The sequence below is a fragment of the Danio rerio genome, chromosome 1 (assembly GCF_049306965.1).
Source record: "Danio rerio strain Tuebingen ecotype United States chromosome 1, GRCz12tu, whole genome shotgun sequence".
Taxonomy (NCBI): domain Eukaryota; kingdom Metazoa; phylum Chordata; class Actinopteri; order Cypriniformes; family Danionidae; genus Danio; species Danio rerio.
This window is the reverse complement of record NC_133176.1, coordinates 12,179,064-12,206,237: the sequence shown is the minus strand read 5'-3', so window position 1 is coordinate 12,206,237 and position 27,174 is coordinate 12,179,064. Positions and strand designations below refer to the sequence as shown.

The following is a 27,174-nucleotide window of genomic DNA, read 5'->3' as shown; positions in this document are numbered from 1 at the left end:
TTAATAGAAATTGTTTTATTGCTAATAATGCAAATAATGCAGTGTATAATAATGAATGAATGGATAATGCAAATAGATTCAAATGTGTTTATCTAATAAACAAAAAAATAAAAATTGTGTTGAATAAAAAAGAAATATAGCTATTTAAGTAAACTGAATTTAAATTAATTGTGTGAAATCTGCCTTAATTTAACAGCATTTGTTACAACTAACCCCGTCTGTTACAACTTATGGTGGGGTAAATAACATTTATGTTCCTGGCACTTTTGGCAATACTGCGCAGAAATCATTGGTCCGGCGATTATGATTCTAGTGCTCATTTGTAGGTGTGTTGACAATTATAGTTTGTCTAACCCTATTACTTTGTTCATTACATGACCAAAACCAATAAGTGTTACTTTGTGCCCTGCTCTCCCCTACTCTCCCTTGTCACAAACCTGTTTGAGTATGCTTCTTCTGTTGTATTTGTTTTTCCTACTATAAATGTTAATAGTTACAGGTTTTATGCTTTCTTCAAAATATCTTCTTTTTTGTTCAACAGAAGAGAGAAACTCATAACGGGTTCGGTTTGTGGCAAAGGTTGAGTGAACGGTGTAGATTTTTATTTTGGGTGAACTATCCCTTTAAAGCTCAGCGTCTCTTGTTGTTATAGTGACGGGTATTGTTGACGTGACTCCAATGGAGGATCAACAGGTACGTTGTTTGAGATTCAAGCGAGTTTTCAAGTGTTCTTTTAATCATAAAACGATTTAACAAACAAACAAACAACATGAATGAATTAACCAAAGTATATCGAGTAAAACACTAACGTCGACGACGTTACGTGGTTTACTAACGCACATCAGCCCTAGACTTCCTTTCAATCGTCCCTCTCCCGTTATTTGCTGTAATATGAAAATCGTTCATGTATATTGAATATCTAAAGCTGAGAAGAGATGGGACCTTTATAATATACAAAGCTTTGAAATAATAAAGAATCGATTTGAATTCTCTTACGAAAATTAATCATGGTTTTACATAAAACTACTAACTAATACACTAACGTTAAAGTTGTTTAACCATGTTACGTTAACGTATTTGTAGTAATGCTGTGGTTATACAAATGGTAACGTTAATCAATCTCACTCAAAAACAAACCAAAAATATGACTTCTTATTACATCCTTTACTTTTAGGTTACTACACTTCTACCACAATAAAAACCAAGGATATTTTTTTGCAGTGGGATATATAACTAACATGGACAATTGAACATTTAAGACTATCAAGCCTGCTTTATGTTAAATGCCTTTAAATACTCTTAAGTATTCCATGATGTCTCACATCATGAGCTTATAAAAGTGCCTGTACATACAATTCTAATTTAAAAACTGTTAATAATTTAAGGTAACGTTAGTACAATACAAAGCACTGAGTTTTACACTGATGTTGTAGGTTAATATGTCAACTACCTGCTCACAGGTTTAGATTAGTTGTTGTGATCAGGATCTAGATGGGATGGAGGTGGTTCATTCTGCCCCTGAGACGTTCTCCAAGACTGTAAAGAGGAAAAACCTACTTCCTCTAAGCCAACTGCTGGAGGACACCAGAACGATTGCAACTGTCCCCAATCACCTTTTGGAAACAAGTAGAACCATTATTACCTTGTCTGATGTTTATTTCTTAAACATTATAGCTTTTTGAGAAAGTACATAACCTGCATCGTTTTAGACTGACAAACTATATCATCTTTTATAATTGTGTTTTAATGTTTCTTTCAGAGGTGTTTACCACATTGAAGAGTAACAGTGTAGTTCAGGCCGAGCCATCAGAACTGCATTTCAGTGGCTTTGAAGTAGGAAAAGATTATAAGAAGATCCTGGTTGGTTTTTCTTATCATTCTTCTTAAAAACTGAATACATTTTTTTATGTTAAATCTTATGTGGAATGTTAACATGACTCATGCAATGGTAATATAATGTGACTTATTATTTGTGTCATTGATCTGAAACAAATATTCAGTCATTCTAAAGACCTCACCGGAAACTCCATTTTCTGACACACATGGCCAGTTATCCACTGATAGTACTCTGTGGTCAAAGAGGAAACACCTTAAACAGTTGTAACTGAAAGAAACCTTTCAGAAGGGGAAAAATATTGGAGGAAGTGTGATGTAATAAAAAAAAACATTTATTTTTTTTAAAGAAACTTGTCAATGTTTCCTCGGACGTGCTGAGTGTCCACATTTTACCACCTCAGACAAAGGAATTCCAAATAAAGTACACCAAAAAGGTAACCCATTTCACAATCTGTTTTTCAGCATACTTTAATGTTACTGATATTTTTAGTTACTAATATTTAGTTTATTTTGTCTCATTTCATTATATCAATGGGGGAAAGTATTCAACATGTCATGTTTTTTTTCCTGGGAATAATATTTCTAAAGGAGCTGTTGACATGGAATTGAACCAGATTTTTGCAAAAACCCAAATAATACGAACATTAAAATAAAACAAAACAAACAAAAAAATGAAAAATGAGTTCTGTGTGATAACAATAAAATGACACAAGAATAAAGTACTAAACTACTGAAACATATATTATACAATATACTACTATATGAATGGCTTATTTTTTTGGTGATGGCAGCTTAAAGATGCCTCTTATATGGAGAAAAAGTCAAGACTTCAACAGAGTGTAAAGATCTTGATGGCTCTGTGGATTTTGTCTATCCAAACTGATCTTTATTTTTGTATTTTCTATTGGATTTAAGTCAGGTTAATGGCTGGGCCATTCTACAGCTTGATTTTCTTTCTCTGAAAGCATTTGAGAGTTTCATTGACTGTTTTGGATCATTGTCTCGTTGAAATGTCCACTCTGGTTCCCTCTTCATCATCCTGCTAATGTAGATGTTGTACTGAAGCAGCTAATATTCATTTACAATGATGAAGGTCAGAGGGTTGCTGAAGAACTAATGAGAGATTTCGGCTTCTCTATGGGCTTTCACTGCCTTTCTACAACTCACTTTTATCATGTGTTCAATACTTTTTTCCTGTGTCATTTGATTTTTTTTTTACACATAACTTAATTTGTACACTAATTAGTTTTATTTTCTTTGCATATATGAATTGTTTTGGTTGTTACCAACATCTGGGGAAAATTTCAAATCAACAGCACCTTTAAAAATATGTTTTCTGAGACAAATGGTGACATGTTCAATACTTTTCCCCCACTCTTTCTATATTTCATTATAGATGTGTTAAGTATTTTTTTATTCAATAAGATCTTGCATGAACAAAAATAAGGCTTGTCTAAAGAACATTAAGATTGTAAAATTGATTGCTTTTTCCTTATTTTAAATGCAGTGCCGACTAGTCCCGGGTCTTGCTTACACTGTTACAGTGTTTTTTCGACCAGACGAGTGGCGTTACTTTTCTGATAACATTAGGATTCATGGCAAGGTAAAAACATGGGTTTGGCTGTTGTTTGCAGATGCAAATTCAAAAAGTGGCCAAACAGTGTTGATGTGTCTGTTGTGTTGTTTTAAGGGAGAAGAGAACTTACTGGTTCCCGTTCATGCATATCCTGTTATCAATGACCTTCACATCCCATCTCACATTAGTCTTCCCCCAGTGCCGCTTGGACAGAGGTACAGTTTACAGTAATCATCATATTACAGCATATTACAGGTTATATAACTGGGATTTGTTTCTTTCAGGTGATTCACAAAGGAAAAAGTCTAAATATTACCAGGGATGCACCCATGTAGATTTTTTGACCGATACCGATAACCAATAACTCATTAGATTTGGAGGCCGACAACTAGGCCCACACGGAATCTGCGCGCACAGAATTCCGCAGATTTTCCGCAGAATTCCGCAGATTACTGCAGATTTTTAGCCCATTATTAATTCTGTTTATTATATTGAGTTAATGTGTGTAAATCTATATTCATTCTGTTTTTAAATTAATTACAGTAATATTATTGACTAATATGAAAATGTTCATCTGATTGATGTACAATGCAGTTTGTAAAGTCATATTTTCTGTCTTTTAGTAGATATAATATATGAGAGACTTGCTTTGTTTACCAAATAAAGTGAATCTAATTAGATTTGCAATTTAAACATTAAATAGAAGTTTAAAAGGTATTACTTTTTATTTCACATATTAAGGTTTAAGTTATTATACTCCCAAAATAATTCCGCAGAAATCTGCAGATTTTTACCAAAATTTTCTGCAGACATAGCAAAAACCGTCCGCAGATTCGGTCTGGCCCTATTAGCTGATAAATATAAATATTTCTAATTTTTATGAATGATTGCATAAAAACAAACAAAAACATGGAGTGAACTTCTGATTTTATTTTAAAACCTTAGCTTCATAAAAGTAATCTCTGAACTTTATTAATAAAATACACTTTTCTAAATGCTCTTAAATAAAATCTACTGCCTGACAAAAAATTTAATAAATAATGCATCCATAAAGAATCCAAGTCACTGAACATTTACCAAAATCTGTGAAACAACGAAAAAGCAGCTTTAAACATCAGAAATAATATATAATTTTTTCCTTGTCAGACCGATAATGTTAACATCAAAAATAGCATTTATCAGCCGATATCAATATGGCCGCCAATATATCGTGCATCCCTAAACATTACTCTTTCATTTTCTATTGCTTTTATAGTACAACTCATGTGATTCCACTAAGCTGCAGTTGTCCAGTAGACTTTGAGTTCCAAGTGCACTGCCTTCAGCCTCATAAGGCCTTTACTGTTAGACCACTTTCAGGTAACAGAATTCCTTCATATTCCACATAACTACTGTTAGGTATAATGTACTTCTAGCCAGTTGTTATCGCAGATTATTATACATCTGTCTGAAATTCTTGGTTTTGATTGGTCAGTTGCAACATTCTAATGTATGTTCTTCCTAGATAACAACCACTAAATAACACAGGCCATCTAGAAATTTCAAATCTCAAAATTCAAATATTACTTGCCACAAAACTAAGCAATTATACATAAAATATTGTTTTTAGCTATAATAATTTGATGATGATTATTTGTTGCACCCATACGAGCTTGTGCTATTAGTTTTACTGGTATGTTATTGGGGAATAACATACCTTGTTCATGACTGACCAACCAGAATCAAGTTTTCTAGAAGGCTGTTAATTAAACACTGATATAATAATTAGTGATCAAATGTATACCAGTACTAGACTTGTACTGTACAAGTGTTATCTTTCTATTAATCAGGGATCATTCCTGCAAATGGAAAGACTGTGTTGAAAGTGACATTTACCCCTTTGCGGTATGGAACTGCGGACATCACACTGCAGCTGATCATCTCTCAGTTCAACTCTAAACCTGTCATCTGGACTGTGACGGGCTCTTCAACACCATACCTGCTGCTTAGGTAATACCACTGACAAATTAATAATTGCTGTGCAATAGCAATGCAGAAAACTAAAAGCGCTTAAATAACTCACTTTTTCTGATTGGCTGAACTGCATTAAAAGCCCTTATAAGGTATTTTTCAAACACTCATCTGTGAGATCATTAAGTTATAATTAGTGACAATTGTTACTGGTGAATTTTATGCCTTTATAACCCATCTGGTTTAAATGATAAGAGTAGTCTCCTGACAGATAAACGGATGTATGTGGTTGAGTAAATATAATTTATGCAGTGCTCTTCACTGATATTAGTATAAAATATATTCACACAAACTTTATTTATATAAAAATTAGGCTGTGAAAAGTGTTCTTTATAGATTAACCTTTTGATCTTTTACTCAATATATTCACACTTCCTTTTACTAGCAAATTCATAACAATTTCAGTTGTTACCAGTGTATTATGAAAAGATATATTTGAGAATATTCTTTAAAAATAGTTTGCTCATTTGAACTCATAGAGGTGCTAATAACTAGGGCACACCTGTGATTATCAATGATACTTGTTTTTTAATAAAACTGGGATGCGTTTACAAGTTTTTATTCTCATTGATAGACAGACTGAGACAGACAGAGAAAAAGATGAAAAAAGAGAGAGACATTTTGTTATCATTTTGAGCAAAAGGTCAAACAACAACGACATTTTTTTCAGCCTTCTTTGCTCATATTTACCAAGAGTGCCAATATTGGTGGAGGGGACTAGTTCTCAGCTGGAGAAATGCTTTCAAACTTATACTACATCAAAGATTGACACATACACACAAGTACCACTGTACTATATATATATATATATATATATATATATATATATATATATATATATATATATATATATATATATATATATATATATATATATATATATATATATATATAGTGATTTTTAAATTTACTTCGATTTGAAAATTTACTTAGAGCCCAGAGAAGTAGACGGTGCTTATGGAAACTGTTAACATAAGACTTCCTTTTAGCACAGTACAGTTTTCAGTGGCATTTGTGGATATAACTACATATTATGGTACTTGACAAAGGTTTGCCAAAGTAATCCTGAGCCTTTGTGGTGATATTGCTTCTTGATAAATGAGGATTTTTGATAAGGGATCAGAGATAACGGTTGTTCAGTTTAGGTTTGCGCACTTGTCCTCCATGCACTGAAATTCCTTGAATTTTTTAATGATGTTATACAAGGTTGTAGGAGAAATTTCCAAATGTCTTACTATCTTTCTTTGTTGAACATTGTTCTTAAACATTTCAATTTTTTTTTTTCACGTATTTGACCTTTCTTTTTCTGATTTGGGGTTGTATAAGCTAAAATAATATGACTATTATTAATAATAATATGCAAGGAGAAGCTATTAAATAGCAAATACAGTTTAGTTTCTATTAATACAATAAATTTAATAAAGTGGTATGAGCCCCCACATTTTTGACATTTATATTTGTAGTCAAAAGTAATCTATTGCAGACTATATAACTAAACTGAGACCGTTGATTGCATCCAGTTGAAGTGTCCAACATTTCACTCACATTCCAAATTTTTACCATAAATAAGTGCATCGTCCAGGTGTATTTAAAGGGGGCTTTTCTTTTGGAATTTTCAAAATGGACACACTACTTACACTTTATTTGTGCTAAAAAAATAACATAAAGTAATGCATAAGTATGCTGACTGAAACTCAAATACTGCTTTTCATGTTCTATGTAAATCAGCTTGTATTATTTAGGACAGCATGTTTTTCCCAGGCACTTTCTCTTGAACCACATCTGACAGAAGCATCAATAGCTTTCACACACGTCAATTAAAAGAAACGCTGCACATCACAAAACCACTTTTGGGTTGCAACTCATCCAAAAAACGCTGATATACTGTATGTAGCACATGCAATAATTTGTAGCCTCTTTTTTATTTGAGCTCCATCAGACAAAGCATGCAACACCTCAGAACATTCTGTTGAACATTCTTTTTTTTTTTTGCAGAAAAATGACAGTTAATATTTTAACTTGCATAATAAGTTACATAATAAATAATTTTGCCTTTTAGGGCTCATTTTTACCAATTGGACATGCTTAGCTTTTCTAAATTTACTGTAAACCACAGTTGCACAAGACCTACTGCTTGATCACAGCTTAAAAATTAAAATGATGAATAAGTAATGCAAATATTTGAGTTCAAATGCTATTTCAGATAATACTAACATTATTGGCATTGTTATTTCTCTGTGTCTCAGTAAGCCGGATGGAAATGGTGACGAGGAAGACGATTTTGCTGACGAGCAGAAGACTTATGGAAAATATCCGACCCTAACATCCCATCCTAAGCTTAAAATGACTCCCTACTTGGATAAGGTTAGAAAATTTATTATTGTATTTAGTAATTCAAGCATACATTCAACCATACCAACCCGTGTTCTCAAATGATCAGCTTCAACATGCATTTTAACATTGGTTTGGTGGAGGAGCAGACAAACCATCCTGTTGTTCACCAGCGAAAATACTGGATACCCAGTATAGTATTTTCTAACTGTGAAAGTCAGCCATTACCAAAAACAGAAAAGACTTTTTTCAACAGGGTCTGAATGGCTTTGAGCTGTACAGATGCAGGAATGTGAATTAGCTGAGGCTCAATTTCATTTTGGCCCATTAAAAAGCAGTAGCAGAGTGGTTTGTGTGAGATTGAATTACAAATGTAATTTTATTGTTTACACCAAGCTTACGGAATTGAATTTGAATTGACCGCATGCCCTGTCAGCCATCAAATGTGGGAAATGCATATATGGAATTACATTCATAGGCCAGCAAAGCTTTTAGCTGGAAATTTGTTTCAAGTGTGCAATTTCTATATTGCAATGACTGTATATCTGTTTTATTTTTAGCGACTCTTCATGTAAATGAGCGTTGGTGGTAATTATAATGAAAATGAAAACAATAGTGGAAAATTAATATTTGATTCATCATCTGTACGATCACTTTTATCTGTTTTTACTCCTATAGGGCAGCAAAAAGAAGACCAAACCTGTTCCACAACTCCAGGTTTCCACCACAGATGTCAGCACTCACGCCGGACTGGTTAAAATGCTTCTCCAGCCACAAGACAAAATGAGATTTAAGGACCTCCGGGAGGGTAAGAACACCATTTTTCATCCACAGTGCCTCTGAGGTGCATGTTAAAAACGAAAAGCCAGGAAATTAAAGTTTGGCAAAGGCTGCAGTATCAACATGCTGGAATGCTGATTTTCTTACTAGATGTTGCAACTAGATTTGGTAACTTTAAAGACCAGTATTTACATACACATACAGTTGAAGTCAGAATTATTAGCCCCCCCTGTTTATTTTTTTTCTCCCCAAATTCTGTTTAACGTGGAGAAGATTTTTTTTTTCAACACATTTCTAAACATAACAGTTTTAATACCTCATTTTTAATAACTGATTTATTTTATCTTTGCCATGATGACAGTAAATCATATTTTACTGCATATTTTCAAGACACTTCTTTATAGCTTAAAACAACATTTAACGGTTAATCAGGTTAACTAGGCAGGTTAGGGAAATTAGGCAAGTTATTGTATGTAACAATGGTTTGTTCTTTAGACTATCGAAAAAATATAGCTTAGGGGTCTAATATTTTGACCTTAAAATGTTTTTTTTATTTATTTTTTATTTAAAACTGCTTTTATTCTAGCTGAAACAAAAGACATACTGTGAAAATGTCCTTGTTCTGTCATACAGTATTTGGGAAATATTTAAAAAAGAAAAAGAAACTTAAAGGGGGGGATAATAATTCTGACTTTAACTGTGTGTATATATGTATAATTGCGTGAAGGGATACAGCTGTTATATTGTTATATGTTATATTGTTTATTAAATTACTCATTCATTGTATTTTATCAAGGTCTAATCGTACCCAACCAATCACATTAATGTAAAAATAGTTATTATACTAAGTATTATTTATATTATTAATTAAATTACCCATTACATTGCATTTTATTAACGCCTACCCTATAACCAACCCTAATCCTACCCCTCACAGTACTATAAACATATTAATAATAGTTGTAGTGTAACAAAAATGTAATTTAATAATTTAACTTGAATATTAAGTTACATAATAAATATATTTTGCCTTTTAGGGCTCAATTTTTGCTTAACTTAAGGTTTCAACGGACCTACTGCCGTATTTATACATATGTATATACAGTTTATACACATTTTGATATTTTTTTTATATATGGTTATTGCAAGAAGAGATATAGCTGCTGCCGGTTAATAAGAATTATTTATATTGTTTATTAAATTATGCATTCATTCTATTTTATTAACATGTACCTATATCCAACCCTAAACCCAACCAATCAGAGTAATGTAAAAATAATTATTATGCGGATTATTATTCATATTATTAATTAAATTACCCATTACATTGCATTTTATTAACGCCTACCCCAACCCTAATCCTACCCCTCACAGTAATATAAACATATTAATAATTGTTGTAGTATCACAAAAATTACATTTAATAATTTAGCTTGAATATTAAGTCACAAAATTGTACATTTTTTGCAGATTGAACATGCTAAACTTTTCTAAATTCACTGTAAAAAAAGGTTTCACAGGATCTTCTGCTTAATCACATCCTAAAATTCAAATAGTTGAAAAAGTAATGTAAATGATTGAGTTTAAATGCTATTGCACAACATTTATAGGCATCTATCTGTAACTGTATGCTACCTAGACTTACTACTAGGTTATATGATATGTTTTGTTATTTTCACTTGTTTACACACGTAAATCATTAATTGAAGCCCACGTGAACCAGACATTGCTGAGACTATGATTTCAGTATGCTAATGTACAGTACTTACTTTCCTTAAATGGAATATTGAGTAGAGGGCGGGACTTTCTTTTTGCGCATCATTCACTTGTAGCAAATTAACAATAAGAGGAGTGTGGTTAAGACTACTGTAACCGAAGCCATCAAACTGATGTCAACAGAGAAGGACAGCCGCTCTAAACATGGAAGCAAGTGGTCAGACTTTGATTAAATATTACAAACATTTTATATCTTCAGTGGTTTAACTTGCATGGATTAGTTGTTTTGAAAAAAACAACAATATGCGCTTGTAAAATGAAAAATACATGGTAAATTTAGATTCACACAAACTTTAAATCAGCCAATCAATCAGTACTTTTTAATACCTACGTATATTCAAATTCAACTGTCTTCATACTTAAATTCATACTAAATTTTAACCAGAGCAATATTTTATTAGGCCTTCTGTACTATTACTTCATCCACCACTGTTATGGGGATTATGGTGGTCTACCAGCATCAGACCTGCACTATAAAACAAAAACAAGCCCGAACCAGCATGGAAAATTGCTGCTGATCTTATCTGGTCCCGTCAGCAGAGTGAAGTTTATATAACAATAAGAAGAGCCCCATTTTATAGTCTACGAATTACATGCCCCTTTTACAAGTCACCCAACATGAAAATGAAAATGAAAATGAAAATGGGCTTTTACAGAGGCGTTTTTTTCTTGAGGTCATTCTATAGCTCATACTGTACGTACCACTTTATTTTGTGCTGCCCTCACCAGTGTCATCACGTAATTCTAGTAGAATCTGATCACAGCAGTAGAGATGAAAAAGTATTTTTTATTTTTTTGCTCAACTCTCAGCAACATTTTGTAGCTACCTACCGCAGGGTGTATGATGTCCTTGAATTTTAGACCCACCATTGTGGCTGAAATATACAGTATATACAGAATTCAGTTTGAAGAATTTAATCAAATTTCAGATCAAACTGACACAGTTTGGAGAGCAACATGCAAGTAATCCAATATGAATTGATATGACCACAAATCAAAGTTGTTTTTTTAATGTGAGATGCTTGTATGTTTTATTTCTTGAAGCCATGTCTTATACCAAGGTTGCAGATCAAACAAGAGAAATGAAGGAAGCTGCGTTTTTAAAGAGGGTCCAACAAAAGGAGGAGAAAGGCAATTCTATTCGATGGTGTGTTGATATACAGTTAGGTCCATAAATATTTGGACATCAACACTATTCTAAATATTTGGACATCGACACGATTCTAACATTTTTGGCTCTATACACAAACACAATCGATTTGAAATGAAACAATCAAGCTTTAGCTGCAGACTGTGGGTATTTTGAGGGTATTTACATCCAAATCAGGTGAACGCTGTAGGAATTACAACAGTCTGCATATATGCCTCCCACTTGTTAAGGGTCCAAAAGTAATTGGATAGTTGGCTTCTAAGCTGTTCCATGGCCAGGTGTGTGATATTACCTCATTTTCCCAATTACGATGAGCAGATAAAAAGTCCAGAGTTCATTTCAAGTGTGCTATTTGCATTTGCAATCTGTTACTGTGAACTCTCAAGATGAGATACAAAGAGCTCTCACTGAGAGATAACTCATCAAAGAGATAGCAGTTTGGAACATTCTTAAAAAGAAAGAACGGACCAGTGAGCTTAGCAACATCAAAAGACCCGGAGGTCCACGGAAAACAACTCTGGTGGACGATCAAAGAATTCTTTCCCTGGTAAAGAAAACACCCTTAACAACAGTTGGCAGGATCAAGAACCCTCCTTAGGAGTAGGTGTATGTGTGTCAGAGTTAACAATCAAGAGAAGACTACATCAGAGTGAACACAGAGGGTTCACCACAAAATATAAACCATTAGTGAGCCTCAAAAACAGGAAGGCCATATTAGAGTTCTAAAAAAGCCTTCACAGTGCTGGAACAACATCCTATGGACAGATGAGATCAAGATCAACTTGGGATAGGAAGAGAAGAAAATAAAGGAACTGCTTGTGACCCTGGTGGTAGTAGTGACATGGTGCTGACAACAAGGGCTATCAATGGCACTTGTTCTCTTGTATTTATTGATGATGTGACTGCTGACAAAAGCAGCAGGATGAATTCTGAAGTGTTTCAGGCAATATTTTCTAATCATATTAAGCCAAATGCTTCGGAACTCATTGAACTGTGCTTTGATTTAAGATTAATATTATTTCCAATTACCTTTGGACCCTTAACAAGTGTGAGGCACATATGCAAACTGTTGTAATTTCTACAGCATTCATCTGATTTAGATGTTCATTCATTAATTTATTTTCTTGTCGGCTTAGTCCCTTTATACATCTGGGGTGGCCACAGCGGAATGAACCGCCGACTTATCCAGCAAGTTTTTACGCAGCGGATGCCCTTCTAGCCGCAACCCATCTCTGGGAATAATTTGAATGTTAATACCCTCAAATTAAAGCTGGCAGCCTGCAGTTAAAGCACATATGGTTCGATTCATTGCAAATCCACTGTGTTGGTGTACAGAGCCAAAAATGTTAGAACTGTGTAGATGTCCAAATGTTTATGGACCTAACTTTATGTGATTATATAACATAGTGACTGTCATTTTGGGTGAACTGGAAAACCCTAATACTTGTGTGTTCTATATTTAGGCAAGTTGATTTGGGTGATGATCCGTGTTCAACGGAACTAAAACTTAAAATTTTGAAGGAGCAAGATGAGGCAGTTGCTGTATACAAAGTAAGCCAGAGAACATTTTGTTAAACATTTTGTGTCACATTATTTCCACTCAGTGCTCCAATGCTTTTTATCTGTGTTTCAGCTAAAATACAGTGGTGAGTCAGTGGCTATTTCCAGACCTTCAACTAAACTTTTCTCACGGAGAGTTTTGCGTCATGTTGGACAGGTACACAGAAGTGTAATACCAACATTTTGGAATGTATTACCTTATTTCATTAATTTTAAAAATCAGGTTTATAACATGTATCATTCAGTAGGATCTTATTAAAAGGCATCTAATATCTAGACATGTAAACATAAATGGCTAAAACAAGGATACATTTGGATTGCCAGTAAAAATCTGAGAAAAAGAGAGGAATGAATGACTACACATGTGAAGTCTGTCTAATCTGTGTATTTGTTGACTTGTTTATTGATGGATTATTGTTAGATGCCTATTAAAATTTCACTGATGGTCGATGTTTAGTTTTAGACCTCTATTAAACAGAAAGTTGCTTGATGGGAATATGTAATATAAGTCTCAGGTGTTCCCAGAATTTGTGAAATTTAAGCTCAAAATAGCTCATGAATCATTTATTACACCTTGCATGTAAATTCCCCTTTTTGGGTGGAAGCAGAAACACACTCAGAAGACAGAAAGCCGACTTTCAGACGGCACGCCACATGAGTATTGAGCTAAGTTCTCTTTTACGTCAGCTGTAAAAAGCACAAGGTATTGTCTAAACCATGCAAAGTTCAAAAATCATTGGTTGTGTTGGTTTTATAACTTTGCAAATTATACGATTAAATAAAAAGAAGAAGAAGAAGAAGAAGAAAATATATATATATAAAGTTAGAATTTGGGGTTTCAATAACTTTGGGCTTTACTCTATATACATATTTACAGTTGAAGTCAGAATTATTAGCCCCCCTTCGAATTATTATTTTTTAAATATTTCCCAAATGATGTTTAACAGAGCAAGGACATTTGCCCAGTATGTCCTATACATTTTTTTCTTCTGGAGAAAGTCTTATTAGTTTTATTTTGGCTAGTATAAAAGCAGTTTTTAATAAAAAATAAAAAAAAAACATTTTAAGGTCAAAATTATTAGCCTCTTTAGCTATATATTTTTTCGATATTCTACAGAAGAAAAACATCGTTATACAATAACTTGCCTAATCACCTTAATCTGCCTAGTTAACCTAATTAACCTTATTAAGCCTTTAAATGTCACTTTAAGCTGTATAAAAGTGTCTTGAAAAATATTTAGTAAAATATTCTGTACTGTCATCATGGCAAAGACAAAATAAATCAGTTATTAGAGATGAGTTATTAAAACTATTATGTTTAAAAATCTGTTGAAAAAGTTGTCTCTCCGATAAACAGAAATTGGGGGAAAAATTAACAGGGGGGCTAATAATTCAGAGGGGCTTCAACTGTATATATATGTGTGGTATCTCCACTTTTTTTGGAAATAGGCAAATTTTCCAACTCCTCTTGAGTTAAACAGTTGAGTTTTACCATTTTTTAATCGATTCAGGTCATCTCTGGGTCTTGCAGGAACACTTTTAGCTTAGCATAAATCATTAAAACAGATTAGACCATTAGCATCGCACTTAAACATGTCAAAAAAGGTTTCAATAAAGTTTCTTTTTAAAGCTCAATTCTTCTGAAGTTAAATCGTCTACTAAGACCTACTAGATCACTATGGCTAGGAACTATACTCTCATTCCAGCGTAATAATAAAGGAATTTTACTGCCGGACCATGGCTACAGCAGGCACAATAATATTACACAGCGCCTCAAAATGGTCCCCCGAGGTGACTAGGTAAAAGGGCTGCATAATATATCAATGTAACTACAAAATAGTCAAGCTTTATATAGGAAAAATATCTAAGCAATTTCCTGACATTTTTTAGCTAGATGCTAACGGTCTAATACAATTCAATAATTTATGCTAAGCTAAGCTAAAAGTGCTCTCGCCAGACCCAGAGATTGGCTGAATGGATTCCACAATACTAAAACTCAACTGTATAACTTTAGGTGACTTGTAAAATAATCGTATTTCCTAAAAACCTTTAGTGTACCTTTAATATAGTCCAGATTTACATATATTGTAAATATGTACGTTCATGATAGCATGAAAACACTTGCTTTTGAGTAAGCATGAATCTATGACAGACTCATTTAATGAAATTGCATCTGCACTGGATACACTGTTTTAAATTTGACATACCACTTATTAGTCAGTATGGAAAGGTTGATGTGTTTTAAACTTATTTAGTAACTCTCTGTTATAGGTCCCAGCATGCACTGCTGTTTTCAGCCGCTATGGAACTGGCCAGCTGGAGGTCAGACAGAGAGCGCTCAGACTCTTTCAGCAGGCTGCTCGCAAGGTATAATAACTCTAATAATGTAATGGAGTTTTGTTGACATTGCTCTATTATTTAGCACATTATTACTGTGGTTGTTTACCTCTCACTCTGTTGATTATCTGTTGCTTGATAATAAAAAGCTTTACTGTACTAATAAGTGTAATAATGTTACACCTTGTTGGGTTAAATTGAGGTTGTTCTTCAATGTCGGATGAACAAGAGGCTGGTGTCTCTGAGAGAGCTTGTTCGCAAAACTAGGAGTCAGCAGGGAAACAATGAATCAGGTGAGTATAGATTTTGTCTAAAGGAGTTAATGCTTGGATTCAGAAAGAGTATCTTAAATTGGTGAAAGAAATGACTTTAAGGTTGTTTTCCATTGTGTAAAATGTCTATTTTAAGTATAGAATTATAGAATACAAACTAAAATATGGCAAGTATGATGATAAATGTGTCTTGAGCAGAAAATCAGCATTTTATAATGATTTCTGAAGGATGCAGTAATGTTTTGACCATGATAATGTTAAAAAATATTTTTACATTAAATTTTTTTAAGTTCAGTTTGGTCAAATAATCCTGGAAGAACGTAAGAGGCTATATACATACTCACCGGCCACTTTATTAGGTACACCTTGTTTTCTTTTTTCAGATCATTCTCTGTAAACCCTAGAGATGGTTGTGCGTGAAAGTACCAGTTGATCAGCAGTTTCTGAAATACTCAGACCAGCCCGTCTGTCACCAACACATATGCCATGTTCAAAATCACTTAATTCCCCTTTTTTCCCCATTCTGATGCTCGTTTTGAACTTCAGCAGATTATCTTGACCATGTCTACATGCCTAAATTGAGTTGCTGCCGTGTGATTGGCTGAAATTTGTGTTAATGAGAATGTGGACAGGTGTATCTAATAAAGTAGCCATTGAGTGTGGATGTATATATACCTTTCAAACTATTATATTTGAAGTCACACAAGTGGAAATTTCACATGGGTCACATCCATAACGAAAAAGTGTCACATCCATCATGAAGCTTTTCCTTCATAAAAGCAAAAATGTCAAATAAAATAAAATTAATCATGTTTGTTCTATAGAGAGCTGACTCTTATCCTTTTTATTATTATGAATTATTTTGGGTTATGCAGTTTAATTCACAGAATTTCTACAAGGTATTTAGTATATTGTAAACTCGTAGACTTCTTTTGTCACATCCATAACGCATGTTTATTTTTCCCATTTAAAATATTAAAAGAGTCTACAGATTGATATTTTTCTGCTTCCATAACTCTGCGGCTAGTTGTTTTGTAAAATATAAACAGGTGTTTCAATATAATGTTAACATATACTTTTTATGTGAATTTATGTTTTGAGTTTTTACTGCAAATGTCATATAACACTGGAATTGCTCATATATGTATATATATATATATATATATATGTGTGTGTGTGTGTGTGTGTGTGTGTGTGTGTGTATATGTATGTATATATATATATATATATATATATATATATATATATATATATATATATATATATATATATATATATATATATATATATATATATATAACACACCTACACTAAACCTTTAATTCTGTTATGTATAATTAGAATTACCTGCCATATCACACACACAAATAGATATTTTTTAACATGTGTTTGTGTTGTTTTGTTTAGATCTGGATGAGAAGTCCTGCCTTTTTATACTTACTCCAGAAAAAATCAGACCCTTCTCCTTCAAAACCTTTATATCTGAAGACCAGGCTGACAAACCTGTGAGCGTTTGCTTATAGTTATTGTGTATAACTGTTTATAGCATGCTTTATAATTGTCAACCAAGTTAACCAGAGTTCATGTTTTTATTTGCTGTAAATATAACATACATTTTGTTTTGGTTAAATGTTTCCAAATAAAGTTTCAGTTCAGCATTAGAGATGTGTGATTTGATGCCATCATTTGTGGTTTTCAGGCTGCGAAAGCATTTCGTCACGTTCCTGCAAAAACGCCTGAAGCAGATATGAAACTCAGGACTCCATTGTTCACTCTAAAAGTACGGGAAGAAGACAATGTTTTTCCCATTCATTGAACATATGATAGGGATTTTTGTCTTGTAATTTTTGGGGTTAAAATTCCAGCAAGTGGGAGATTTTTGCTTGAAATGTCATGCAATGTCATGTCTACATTTTAGTAGAATATACACAAAAATTTGTTGTGTGTGGGAAAATCTTTTGAAAATACCACATGTAGTCTATTAATAAAATCCAAATAGTGCATACAGTAGTTGACACAACCCTATAGTAATATTATTGTATTGTAAAATTCCTATGATTATTTGTCACAATACAGAAGATATGTCAAGTATGTTAGTTTTGATATGTTAGTATCCAAACTGTTTGACATCCATATTTAAGAGAATAAATAAAACTAGAGCTTTGGTAATTTCAATGGCATTTGTCAATGCTTTTGAGCATATTATGAAATATTAATTGGAATGAAGTGTGTATGTGTTTATTCTTCAGGTGCCCCAGCAATACAGACTGATGGGTTATCAGCCATTATCTGCCTATGAAGCAGCAGCATCATATATTCCTCCTGAGCTGAGTAGGCCTTTACGCACTGGAGCACAGGTAAACTACATGTATCATTCTTAAAAATGTATTAACTGTTATTTGTTTGAATTCAAAAGCCAATATGAATTTCATGTCTTTACAGGACGAGCTGTTTCCTGTGGTGACATGTACATCTGTAGATCTCAGTGAGGATGAGGAAGAGAAAAACCCACAGGAAGATGATAGAGCAGATCTGAGTTTAAATCCCACCCTCAGTTTCTGTGCACCTGAAACACTCCTAAAACCACCCAGAGCTCACCCTTTACGGATCTTTGTATGTTTTATTGAGCCAGATATTATCATTACAGCATTCTTATGCTATTAATGTTAGCTAAATCTAAATACGAAATCATTAAAAGTAAAGCTTTAGTTTCTAGAAATAAAATAAAAACAATAGACATAAAATATTAAAAAGTGAAACTCATTTTATTTCAGCTGATTTAGTTGAAATCATTCTTTTTAAATCTAAAACTAAAATAAAAAATGAATGTAAAATATTGGAATTGTGAAAAAAAAGCACAAGTTTCAATAATAATAATATATAATTATTTTTTTTCTCAAATGACACTCACCGGCCACTTTATTAGGTACACCTAATACTTACTAGTACCAGGTTGGACCCCCTTTTGTTTTTAGGAGTGCCTTAATCCTTTGTGGCATAGATTCAACAAGGTTCTGGAAATATTCCTCAGAGTTTTTGGTCCATATTGACATGATAGCATCACGCAGTGCCTGCAGATTTGCCGGCTGCACATCCATGATGTGAATCTCCCATTCCACCACAACCCAAAAGGGCTCTATTGGATTGAGATCTGGTGACTGTAAAGGCCATTTGAGTACAGTGAACTCAGTGACACATTCAAGAAACCAGTCTCAAATTTATGCTTTATGAAACGGCACGTTATCCTGCTGGAAGTAGCGATCAGAAGATGGGTACACTGTGGTCATTAAGGGATGGACATGGTCAGCAATAATTTTCAGGTAGGCTGTGATGTTGACGCTGCTCAATTTGTACTTATAATCCAAAAGTGTGCCAAGCTAATATCCCCAACATCAATACACCACCACCACAAGCCTGAACCGTTGATACAAAGCATTATGGATCCATGCTTTCATGTTGTTGATGCCAAATTCTGACCCTACCATCCAAATGTTGCAGCAGAAATCGAGACTCATCAAACCAGGCAACGTTTTTCAAATGTTCTATGGTCCAACTTTGGTGAGCCTGTGTGATTTGTTGCCTCAGTTTCCTGTTCTTGGGTAACAGGAGTGGCATCTGGTGTGGTCTTTAGCTGCTGTAGCCCATCCACCTCAAGGATTGGCATGTTGTGTGTTCAGAGATCATGCAGTAGATCAGCAGTTTCTGAAATACTCAGACCAGACAGGCACCAACAACCATGCTATGTTCAAAGTCACTTAAATCACCTTTCATCCTCATTCTGATGCTTGGTTTAAACTGCAGCAGATCGTTTTGACCATGTCTACATGCCTAAATGCATTGAGTTGCTGCCATCTGATTGGCTGATTAGAAATTTGCATTAACAAGCATTTGGACAGGTGTACCTAATAAAGTGGCCGGTGAGTGTATAATAATAATATTGGACCAAAACTATACTGTACAAATTCACATTTCGTATTTGTATTTAACTGTAGCACATTGTTTTACTTTTGTATTCTTTTTTTTACATCAGAATTTAGTATTTAATTCAGACATGTTTGAACATGGGTCGGCCTTACGTTGCTTAAATAATAGATGTTGTCTTTGTAGAATCCTGCTCCTCATGTTCATGCCTTCAAAGCAGCTCCGCTTTACCTGGAGACTGACCTGGACTTTTATTTGTGTCCGCTGCCTCGATACACCATCACTAGCGCCAATGTCAGAGGTGTGGACAATACAACAAAGAAGAAAGTTCTAGATAGACAGGTTTGTCCACAACTTACATGAGACATTTTGCATATAAACATTTTAACTCAGCGTTGCTATACCTTTTTTATACACTGTATACTATTTATTATATATCAATTTTAAACTAGGGATTTAAATGAAAGTTTTACATCACAACTTGTACTATATATTGTATTGCTGTGAATCCAGGACTAGAATTTTTTGTTTAATAATGTTCCACTATACTTTGAAATACCTTCATTCTGTAATTATTCATTATGTATAGGATATAATCAAAGGGATTATGACATGGAAGAAGTTTCCCTCTATGGCATTGAAAAGTTTATCCAATATTTCGACTCTAAAAATCGACTGCATCCCACACATGTACGTATCACACTCACAAAAATTTCCACACACAATAAAACAAGTCTAAGCTCTTTCAAAACTCTTTTATACAGGTCTGACATGCTGCCTATGGAGGCTCCTCCAGTGCTTCAGAATCTGCCCGACAATATCAGAGATGAGATTCAGTCTGGAGTGTAAATATAGATTAGCCACCAGCTTGAATAAACCCTCCATCTTGATTGTTTGTGACTGATCGGTGACAGTGTGATTTCTCTGCCAGGTCTGAGAGCTCGGAGCTCCGTCTCACTCCAGAGATGGTTGAAGCAGAGTTCAGTCTGTCTGAAAGATCTTCAGCCACGTCTGTTAAACAGGAACCAGTTGAAGGCAATAGGTTGGTACAGTACTATGTGTTATAAAGTAATAAGCAACATACACACTACTGTCAAAGTTGATGACTTAAAGGTCTCATGAAATGAAAATAAAATTTTTAGATGTAGTATTAGTATTGTTCGATTTTAGGATCTTTATAAGCTATTGCTCACCAAAACAATAACAAAATTCATGTTACGGAGATATAAAACTGATATAAATATGTAAAGCGTGTAGTGTGTTTTCATTCGGTTTTATTTACGTCACCTCATACTTCAGTTTCGCATCACATTGTGACCAATCAAAAGCTCTCTAGTATCTGACATGCCCCACCCCCTTCTCTCCTCATTTGATGCGCTTGAGCTCAACCACTCCCACCGGCAGAGTGATGATTAAACAAAACGCTATTGGCTGTTTTAATAAAAGGGGTGGAGCTACACTATGTCCTACCCTCATTTTTCAGTTGAGTTTGCGTCAAACATCTACGGTGACCGAGAGAGCTTACCGAGATGCAATTTAAGAAAGTACATGCAATTACAAAAAACACCAGCAAATAAAGAAACGATCTTCATCAATTTGACAGCACACGTGTTGCAAATTGGTCACGACACACAGAACTGAAGAAACGAGCTGCAAACTGGTCACAAGTGCAAATATCCACATAACACAACAGAAATGTTTCTAGGTAACCCAAAAACATGGACCCTGCTGAGATATGGATGTTGTTATGCTGTGACTGTTGCTCACTGAAGTGATTGGTGGTCTATGAAAGGTGAGTTGTTTTTCGTTTAGTTTAATATCCTGATTACACAACATAACACATCCATATCTCAGCAGGGTCCGTCATGTTTTTGGGTCCCCTTGAGACATTTCGGTTGTGTTTTGTGGATATTTGCAAATGTTGTGACCAATTTGCAGCTCGTTTCTTCAGTTGTTTGTGTTGTGACCAATTTGCAGCGCGTTTCTTCAGTTGTTTGTGTTGTGACCAATTTGCAACTCGTATGCTGTCATATTGATAAAGAACGTTTCTTTATTTGCTGGTGTTTTTTGTAATTGCATGTGCTTTCTTAAATTGCAGCGTGTTAAGCTCTCTCGGCCACCGTAAACATCGAATAAAAGTGCACATTTCAAAAGCACTTTAAAATTGCCTCTATGCCTTACTATTTTTTGGGGACAGCCATTTGCATTGATGTCTGAAACATCATTAAACTTCATATGTTTTGTTTAATGCCTGGGACACACTAAATTGGTGGTCAGCAGTTTAACAATATTGAATTGTTTTAGAGTTTAGCCCATCTGGTCGTAAAAAGCGTAAAAACATCTGTGATGCTACTACTTTGAAAATCCTGCAGTCTGAACTCGACAGGCAAAGCTAAAGCTACACAAGGTGGCACTAGTGTCAGTCTTAGACTTCTAGAGGCCCTAAATAATGATAATAAGATATAAACAAAAAGACACGCATCTGCCTACTTAATCACTTTTTGAGCCAAGTCCTAAAACAATATGGTAAGTGGGCATGGCAGCAGTTCAAGAGCCTTTTGTCAAACAGCTTTTCAAATATAAAATATAATGTCTCTGTCGATGTTGGCTCGGTTAAAAGTAGAGAACTTGATAAATCATGAGTTGCTGTAAAATTTATTGGGTCAAGAATACCGCATACCAAACATGTGAGCTGCCAATAAACTAAGTTTATCACAGGAATTGATCATTTTTATGGGATTTAATGTTTTTAAAGGACCCAAAAATGGAAATTCTGTTATTACGGTAATTGGTCAGTGTATCTTTTGGTCATTGGATTTTCATTTTAGAAATTAATATTTAAAAAATAAACGATCTGTTTTTTTTTTTATGTTTGCTTTGAAATTCAAAAACGAATATTGAAATATGAGGTGAAATACGAAAAAAAAATGTCTTAACAAAATCCCGTTATCACAAGATAATACCTTTTATAACATTATTAAGTGGAAAAAAATAATAGCCTATTGTAGGCTAGCCTGTGTGTGGTAGCATTGCGTCACTGTGATTGAGTCAGCCTATCTGGTTTCACAGCGTGAAAATACAAGCCTTTATTCATTTTTGTTTCCTGGTGATTTTATTTTTTGTTGTTCGAAATAAAAAATGAAAATCAAATAATTTCTGAATTTTAAAATGAAAATAAAAAAGCTTGTTTTTAGTTTTTAAATATCCTTTTCTAAAATGAAAATCTAATGACCAAAAGATACACTTACCGGTAATTACTCACTCTCACTTTGTTCCAATCCCGAGACATTCGTTCGTCTTAGAACCAAAAGTTATTTTAGATGAAATCTGAGAGCTCTCTCATCCTCCATAGACAGCAAAAGTCCAGAAAAGGATCCAAAAACATTGTCAAAACATCCTATTTGACTTTGGTGAATCAACTGTAAACATACGAAGCTCCAAGAACACTTTTGTGTGCCAAAAAACTGTGAAAACAACTTTGTTTTTGTCATATTGCATGAAGTATATGCCCACCCTGATCTGATGCAGAAAACATTGGCTAACAAAGCCATTTTTACAGTCTTTTTTGGCAAACAAAAATCTCCTTGGAGCCTAATTACAATTGAACAAATGAAATCACATGTTTCGCCAATGATTTTGGGACCCTTGCCCTTCATGGAGGATGAGGGAGCTCTCGGTTTAATTTAAAATAACTTCATTTTTGTTCCAAAGATAAGCCAATGCCTCAGGGGATTGAAATGACATGAGGGTGAGTTATTAATATCTGGGTGAGTTATTAATATCTGTTATATATATCTTATATCTATTTTCCAATTTGGGTGAACTAATTCTTCACGTGTGGTTGTCAATCCTGAAACTTTACAGTGTGTTCATTCATGTTGATTGTCTTGTGCTTTATAACTGTCATAAAAACAAAGTTAATCTCTTTTTCAAGTCCCACAACTCCAGCAGCAAGACCCATATCTGCAGAAATAACCACAAGGTGAGAAGCATCACTTCTGATTTGGTGTGTTGAAGCTTCTCATATAAACTGTGTAACTAGTGAAGCTATAAAACAATTATTTATTTGCAGTTCTTTATTTGTTCTGCTTCTCTAGCACATAGAGGAAGTTGAGTCCACCATTGCCTTTTCATATAGGTACCAGATAACGTTAAAGTTTCTTCCTCTCTTGATTTGTTTATCTCAGAGACACACACGGGCAGCTGCCGGAGTCGACACTCACCAAACTGAGAGCAAGAGTGCTGAATAGATTCAAAGACTTCAAATCTACTGGAAAATGAAGATGGGCCTCATCATGTGACCATAAATAGCAGTTTTATTATAAAATAAAATGTAGAAAATATGCCGTGTTCCTTATGCTTTAGTAATTGTTAGCAAAAGCACAAAACAGTGAAATGGAGAGTGCCAGCTCAGGTAAATGTGCAGACTTGAGCAAAATACAGTGACAAGCCACCAGATGGCATTAAGTGTCTGACACATGAAACTCAGCAGCTGTACCTTCATAAACTGGCTTTTATGGTCAGGTTGCTTCTTTTTTATGTTTTTTTTTGACTCAATTCATTTATCATTCTGTATACTTTATAGTAAAAGTTTACTGTAGACATGACATTTTATAAGTAGATTTATCTGTGCATTGTTACAAAAGCAAGACCATAGAAAACAAATTGTGTGCATAATTGATTTAAAAACAAAAGATTTGATACAGTTGTAATATATTTGTGCATATATATTAGATTAGTCACCAAAGCCAAAAAGAAAATAACAATAGATCATAGTACAAAAAATTAGTACACCCAAATTAATACGTAGGGGGAATAGAAAAAAGTCAAGTGAAACATAAACAATGCAAAAAAAGTTGAAACTTTGAAGTTTGTATTTTATTTTTGCAATGTTTTGATTTTATCTGTATTTAATTTTATATTTTAATTGAAATGAACCAAAACATATTGCCTATATTTGCCAAGAAATGTTCTTATTATTCATTCATCATTTATTTTCTTTTCAGCTTAGTCGCTATATTAATCAGGGGTCGCCAGTGCGGAATGCACCACCAACTTATCCAGCATCTGTTTTACACAGCGGAAGCCCTTCCAGCTGCAACCCATCTCTGGGAAATAATTGTATATTTATTTTCAAATTGAAATCTTATTTATGCTGAGAAGTGAAGTCGATTTGGTAGTGGTAGCTCTGCTTAAAAAAAAATAATTAAAAACAGCATAGGCTGGTAAGGTATGTTTTGATGCTGGTATGCTGGTTCCAATGTTGGTCTTGTTGGTTTTTATGCTGGTTTTTCTGGTCTTGCTGGTTTCAGTGCTGGTCTTGAACAGCATTGAGACCAGCACTACCAGCATCAAGACTAGTATTGAAACCAGCAAGACCAGGGAGTTTTTTAGCAGGGAGTTTTTAAAGGGATTTACGATTCATGATAATGTGAGTAAAATAAACTGTTGAAATCAGAATTATTAAACCCTCTGAATTATTAGCCCCCTATTTATTTTTTCCCCAATTTCTGTTTAACGGAGAGAATTTTTTTAAACATATTTTTAAACATAATAGTTTTTAATAACTCATTTTTTAATAAATGATTTATTTTATCTTTGCCATGATGACATTACATAATATTTTACTAGATAATTCAGTTTAACTCTTTTTATTGCCAATTCTCAATCAGAGAGTTATTACAAGTGAGGGAAAGTAAAACCATATTACATTAATTTCACAATATTGAAGTAAAAAATGTTGGGTGGTGATTAAACACATTATATATATATATATATATATATATATATATATATATATATATATATATATATATATATATATATATATATATATATATATATATATATATATATAATAGTAATACATTAACAAATGACATCCAAGTAATCCATTACTGTGGTCACACTTTATTTGGATGGTCCGTTTGTTGGATTTAAGTTACATTGCAACTAATTCTCATTACAAAATAAGTGAACGGTTAGATTGGACTTAGGGTTAGTGTAAGTTGACATGTTCTTGCAACGTTTCTTATAGTCAGTTAAATGTCTGTTGAAGGAGCAGAATCAGCATATATTAAGCAGACAGTCTACTAATTCTTGCCATTACTGTTAAATGTCAGACAATTTCTTCCTAATACACTCCTGGACAAGTTTTTATCATTCAAAAGCAAGACAGATACAGACAGGATTAGATATGAAGGACAGGTTACATAAATTATTTTTAAAAATACAACAAAAAAGGTTGCCAAACTGTATAGAAATCTTCTGTTTTGCCATTAATTGTATATCTAATTTTCTCTGTTTGAATAAACTGCAACAAGTCATTCATCCAAAGAAAGTAGTTGGGCAAAGAAGGGTTTTTCCAGTTCAGTAGTGTAATTCTTTTAGCAATTATATACAATTGACTGCAAAGATGACAGAAATACATTTGCAGGATTAAGTCCAAACAGTGCCACTAAAGGACATGGTTCATTTTTTAGAAGACAAATATCAGAGTTTGAGTTGAAATTTATATCCAAAAAGAAATTTACTTTGGACAAAGGATGGAGCTTGTCGGCTTCTGTCACAAATAGGTTCAATTTCTGGGTTTATTTTAGAAATGACAATACTTTAAAATCTAAAATAATAGTGTTTGATATATATTTTTTAACAATATTTATTCATCTTTATATTTATATTAAGACAACACAAGACCAATGTTTTAATCTCAGCAGAGTTAACAAATCAATATGTGAAATAACCCTGATTTGTCCAGTTATCAATTGTGTTTTTTTTTTTACTGGAAAACTGAAGTTTTTTGGCAGCTATTTTCCTCAACATGACAAAATAAAATTCAGACGTCGAATGTAAGAAAGTGCAGGCTTCAAAAACAGGCGAAGGAAGTTAACAAGCCACCATTTTCACGGTCTGCTGTTCACTCAAACAAACACCAGCGCGACTCTATTCTGTCTGACAGTTTCACATCCACAACAGTTTTGTTGCACTGCTCACACCTCCGTGTTATTTACCTCAGAATAGCACGCTGCTTGACTCCTGTCTCTGGAGAAAAAAAGGGAGAAAACGCAGTCTAATTAGAGTCGGCACTGCACAAAGTTCACGGTAGGTTGACGCCAGATAAACGTCATGTCATTTGCATTACAAGCTGCTGTTGCTACAACTATGCTGATAACTCTCTGCCGCTTTTCGTAATCAACATCTTTCATACTTTGGACCTGGGGAGGAAAAATACTTGATTAGATTTCTGATTAAATGCATGAAAACAGAGAAAATCAGAATCAATATGACCTGTGTGGCTTTATGTGTTCACCCAGGCTTTTAAACGACAAAATTGAATGGCAGCTACAAAACAAACATAAAAAGGCTAATGAAGTGTACACAACTATACCCTGATTTCTATTTACATTTCACAGTTCAGTCTCTCTATGTTCTTCTCAAGAGTTAAACCTGCGACGTTTGCATTTCCGACACAGCTCCCTAGCTACCTTTATATGTTTAGCAGGTTTAATTGCTGGGCTGATGCTCCCAATGGACAACCAACACCAAAATCAAAGATCGTCACATTGAGGGCAAGCCTGAACAGGAACACGGCCACAACGACTGCATGGTATGATTGGATAACTTGT

At 33.9% G+C, this 27,174-nt stretch overlaps 1 protein-coding gene and 1 long non-coding RNA gene across 5 annotated transcripts in view; both read left to right on the top strand.

The window, feature by feature from the left end:
• Positions 1-653: 653 nt before the first annotated feature.
• On the top strand, positions 654-24,503 carry cfap221 (cilia and flagella associated protein 221). 3 transcript variants are annotated; one of them, XR_012405472.1, is made up of 25 exons: positions 654-693; positions 1,461-1,626; positions 1,760-1,860; positions 2,184-2,270; positions 3,344-3,439; positions 3,527-3,627; positions 4,668-4,771; positions 5,242-5,401; positions 7,669-7,786; positions 8,432-8,561; positions 11,354-11,456; positions 12,923-13,010; positions 13,093-13,176; positions 15,291-15,386; positions 15,559-15,649; positions 17,036-17,133; positions 17,328-17,408; positions 17,878-17,985; positions 18,071-18,241; positions 19,736-19,891; positions 20,139-20,239; positions 20,314-20,394; positions 20,481-20,591; positions 23,261-23,531; positions 23,737-23,886. XR_012405472.1 is itself a non-coding variant. In XM_002660374.7 (25 exons), the coding sequence occupies exons 2-25, from the start codon at positions 1,497-1,499 to the stop codon at positions 23,828-23,830; spliced, it is 2,538 nt and encodes an 845-aa protein (XP_002660420.3). In that variant the 5' UTR covers positions 654-693; positions 1,461-1,496; the 3' UTR covers positions 23,831-24,503. The 3 variants fall into 3 exon arrangements, 1 of the variants encoding a protein (XP_002660420.3); XR_012405471.1 differs by having other exon boundaries at positions 20,481-22,844; positions 23,210-23,531; XM_002660374.7 differs by having other exon boundaries at positions 23,484-23,531; positions 23,737-24,503.
• A 1,919-nt stretch (positions 24,504-26,422) lies between these two features.
• Positions 26,423-27,174, top strand: part of LOC141384773 (uncharacterized) — a 60,422-nt gene continuing 59,670 nt past the window's right edge. The window contains exons 1-2 of one of the 2 annotated variants that reach the window (XR_012405470.1): positions 26,423-26,650; positions 27,048-27,155. This is a non-coding gene — a long non-coding RNA (uncharacterized lncRNA). The remainder of the gene's footprint in view (positions 26,651-27,047; positions 27,156-27,174) is intronic. The other variant, XR_012405469.1, reaches the window with a different exon arrangement.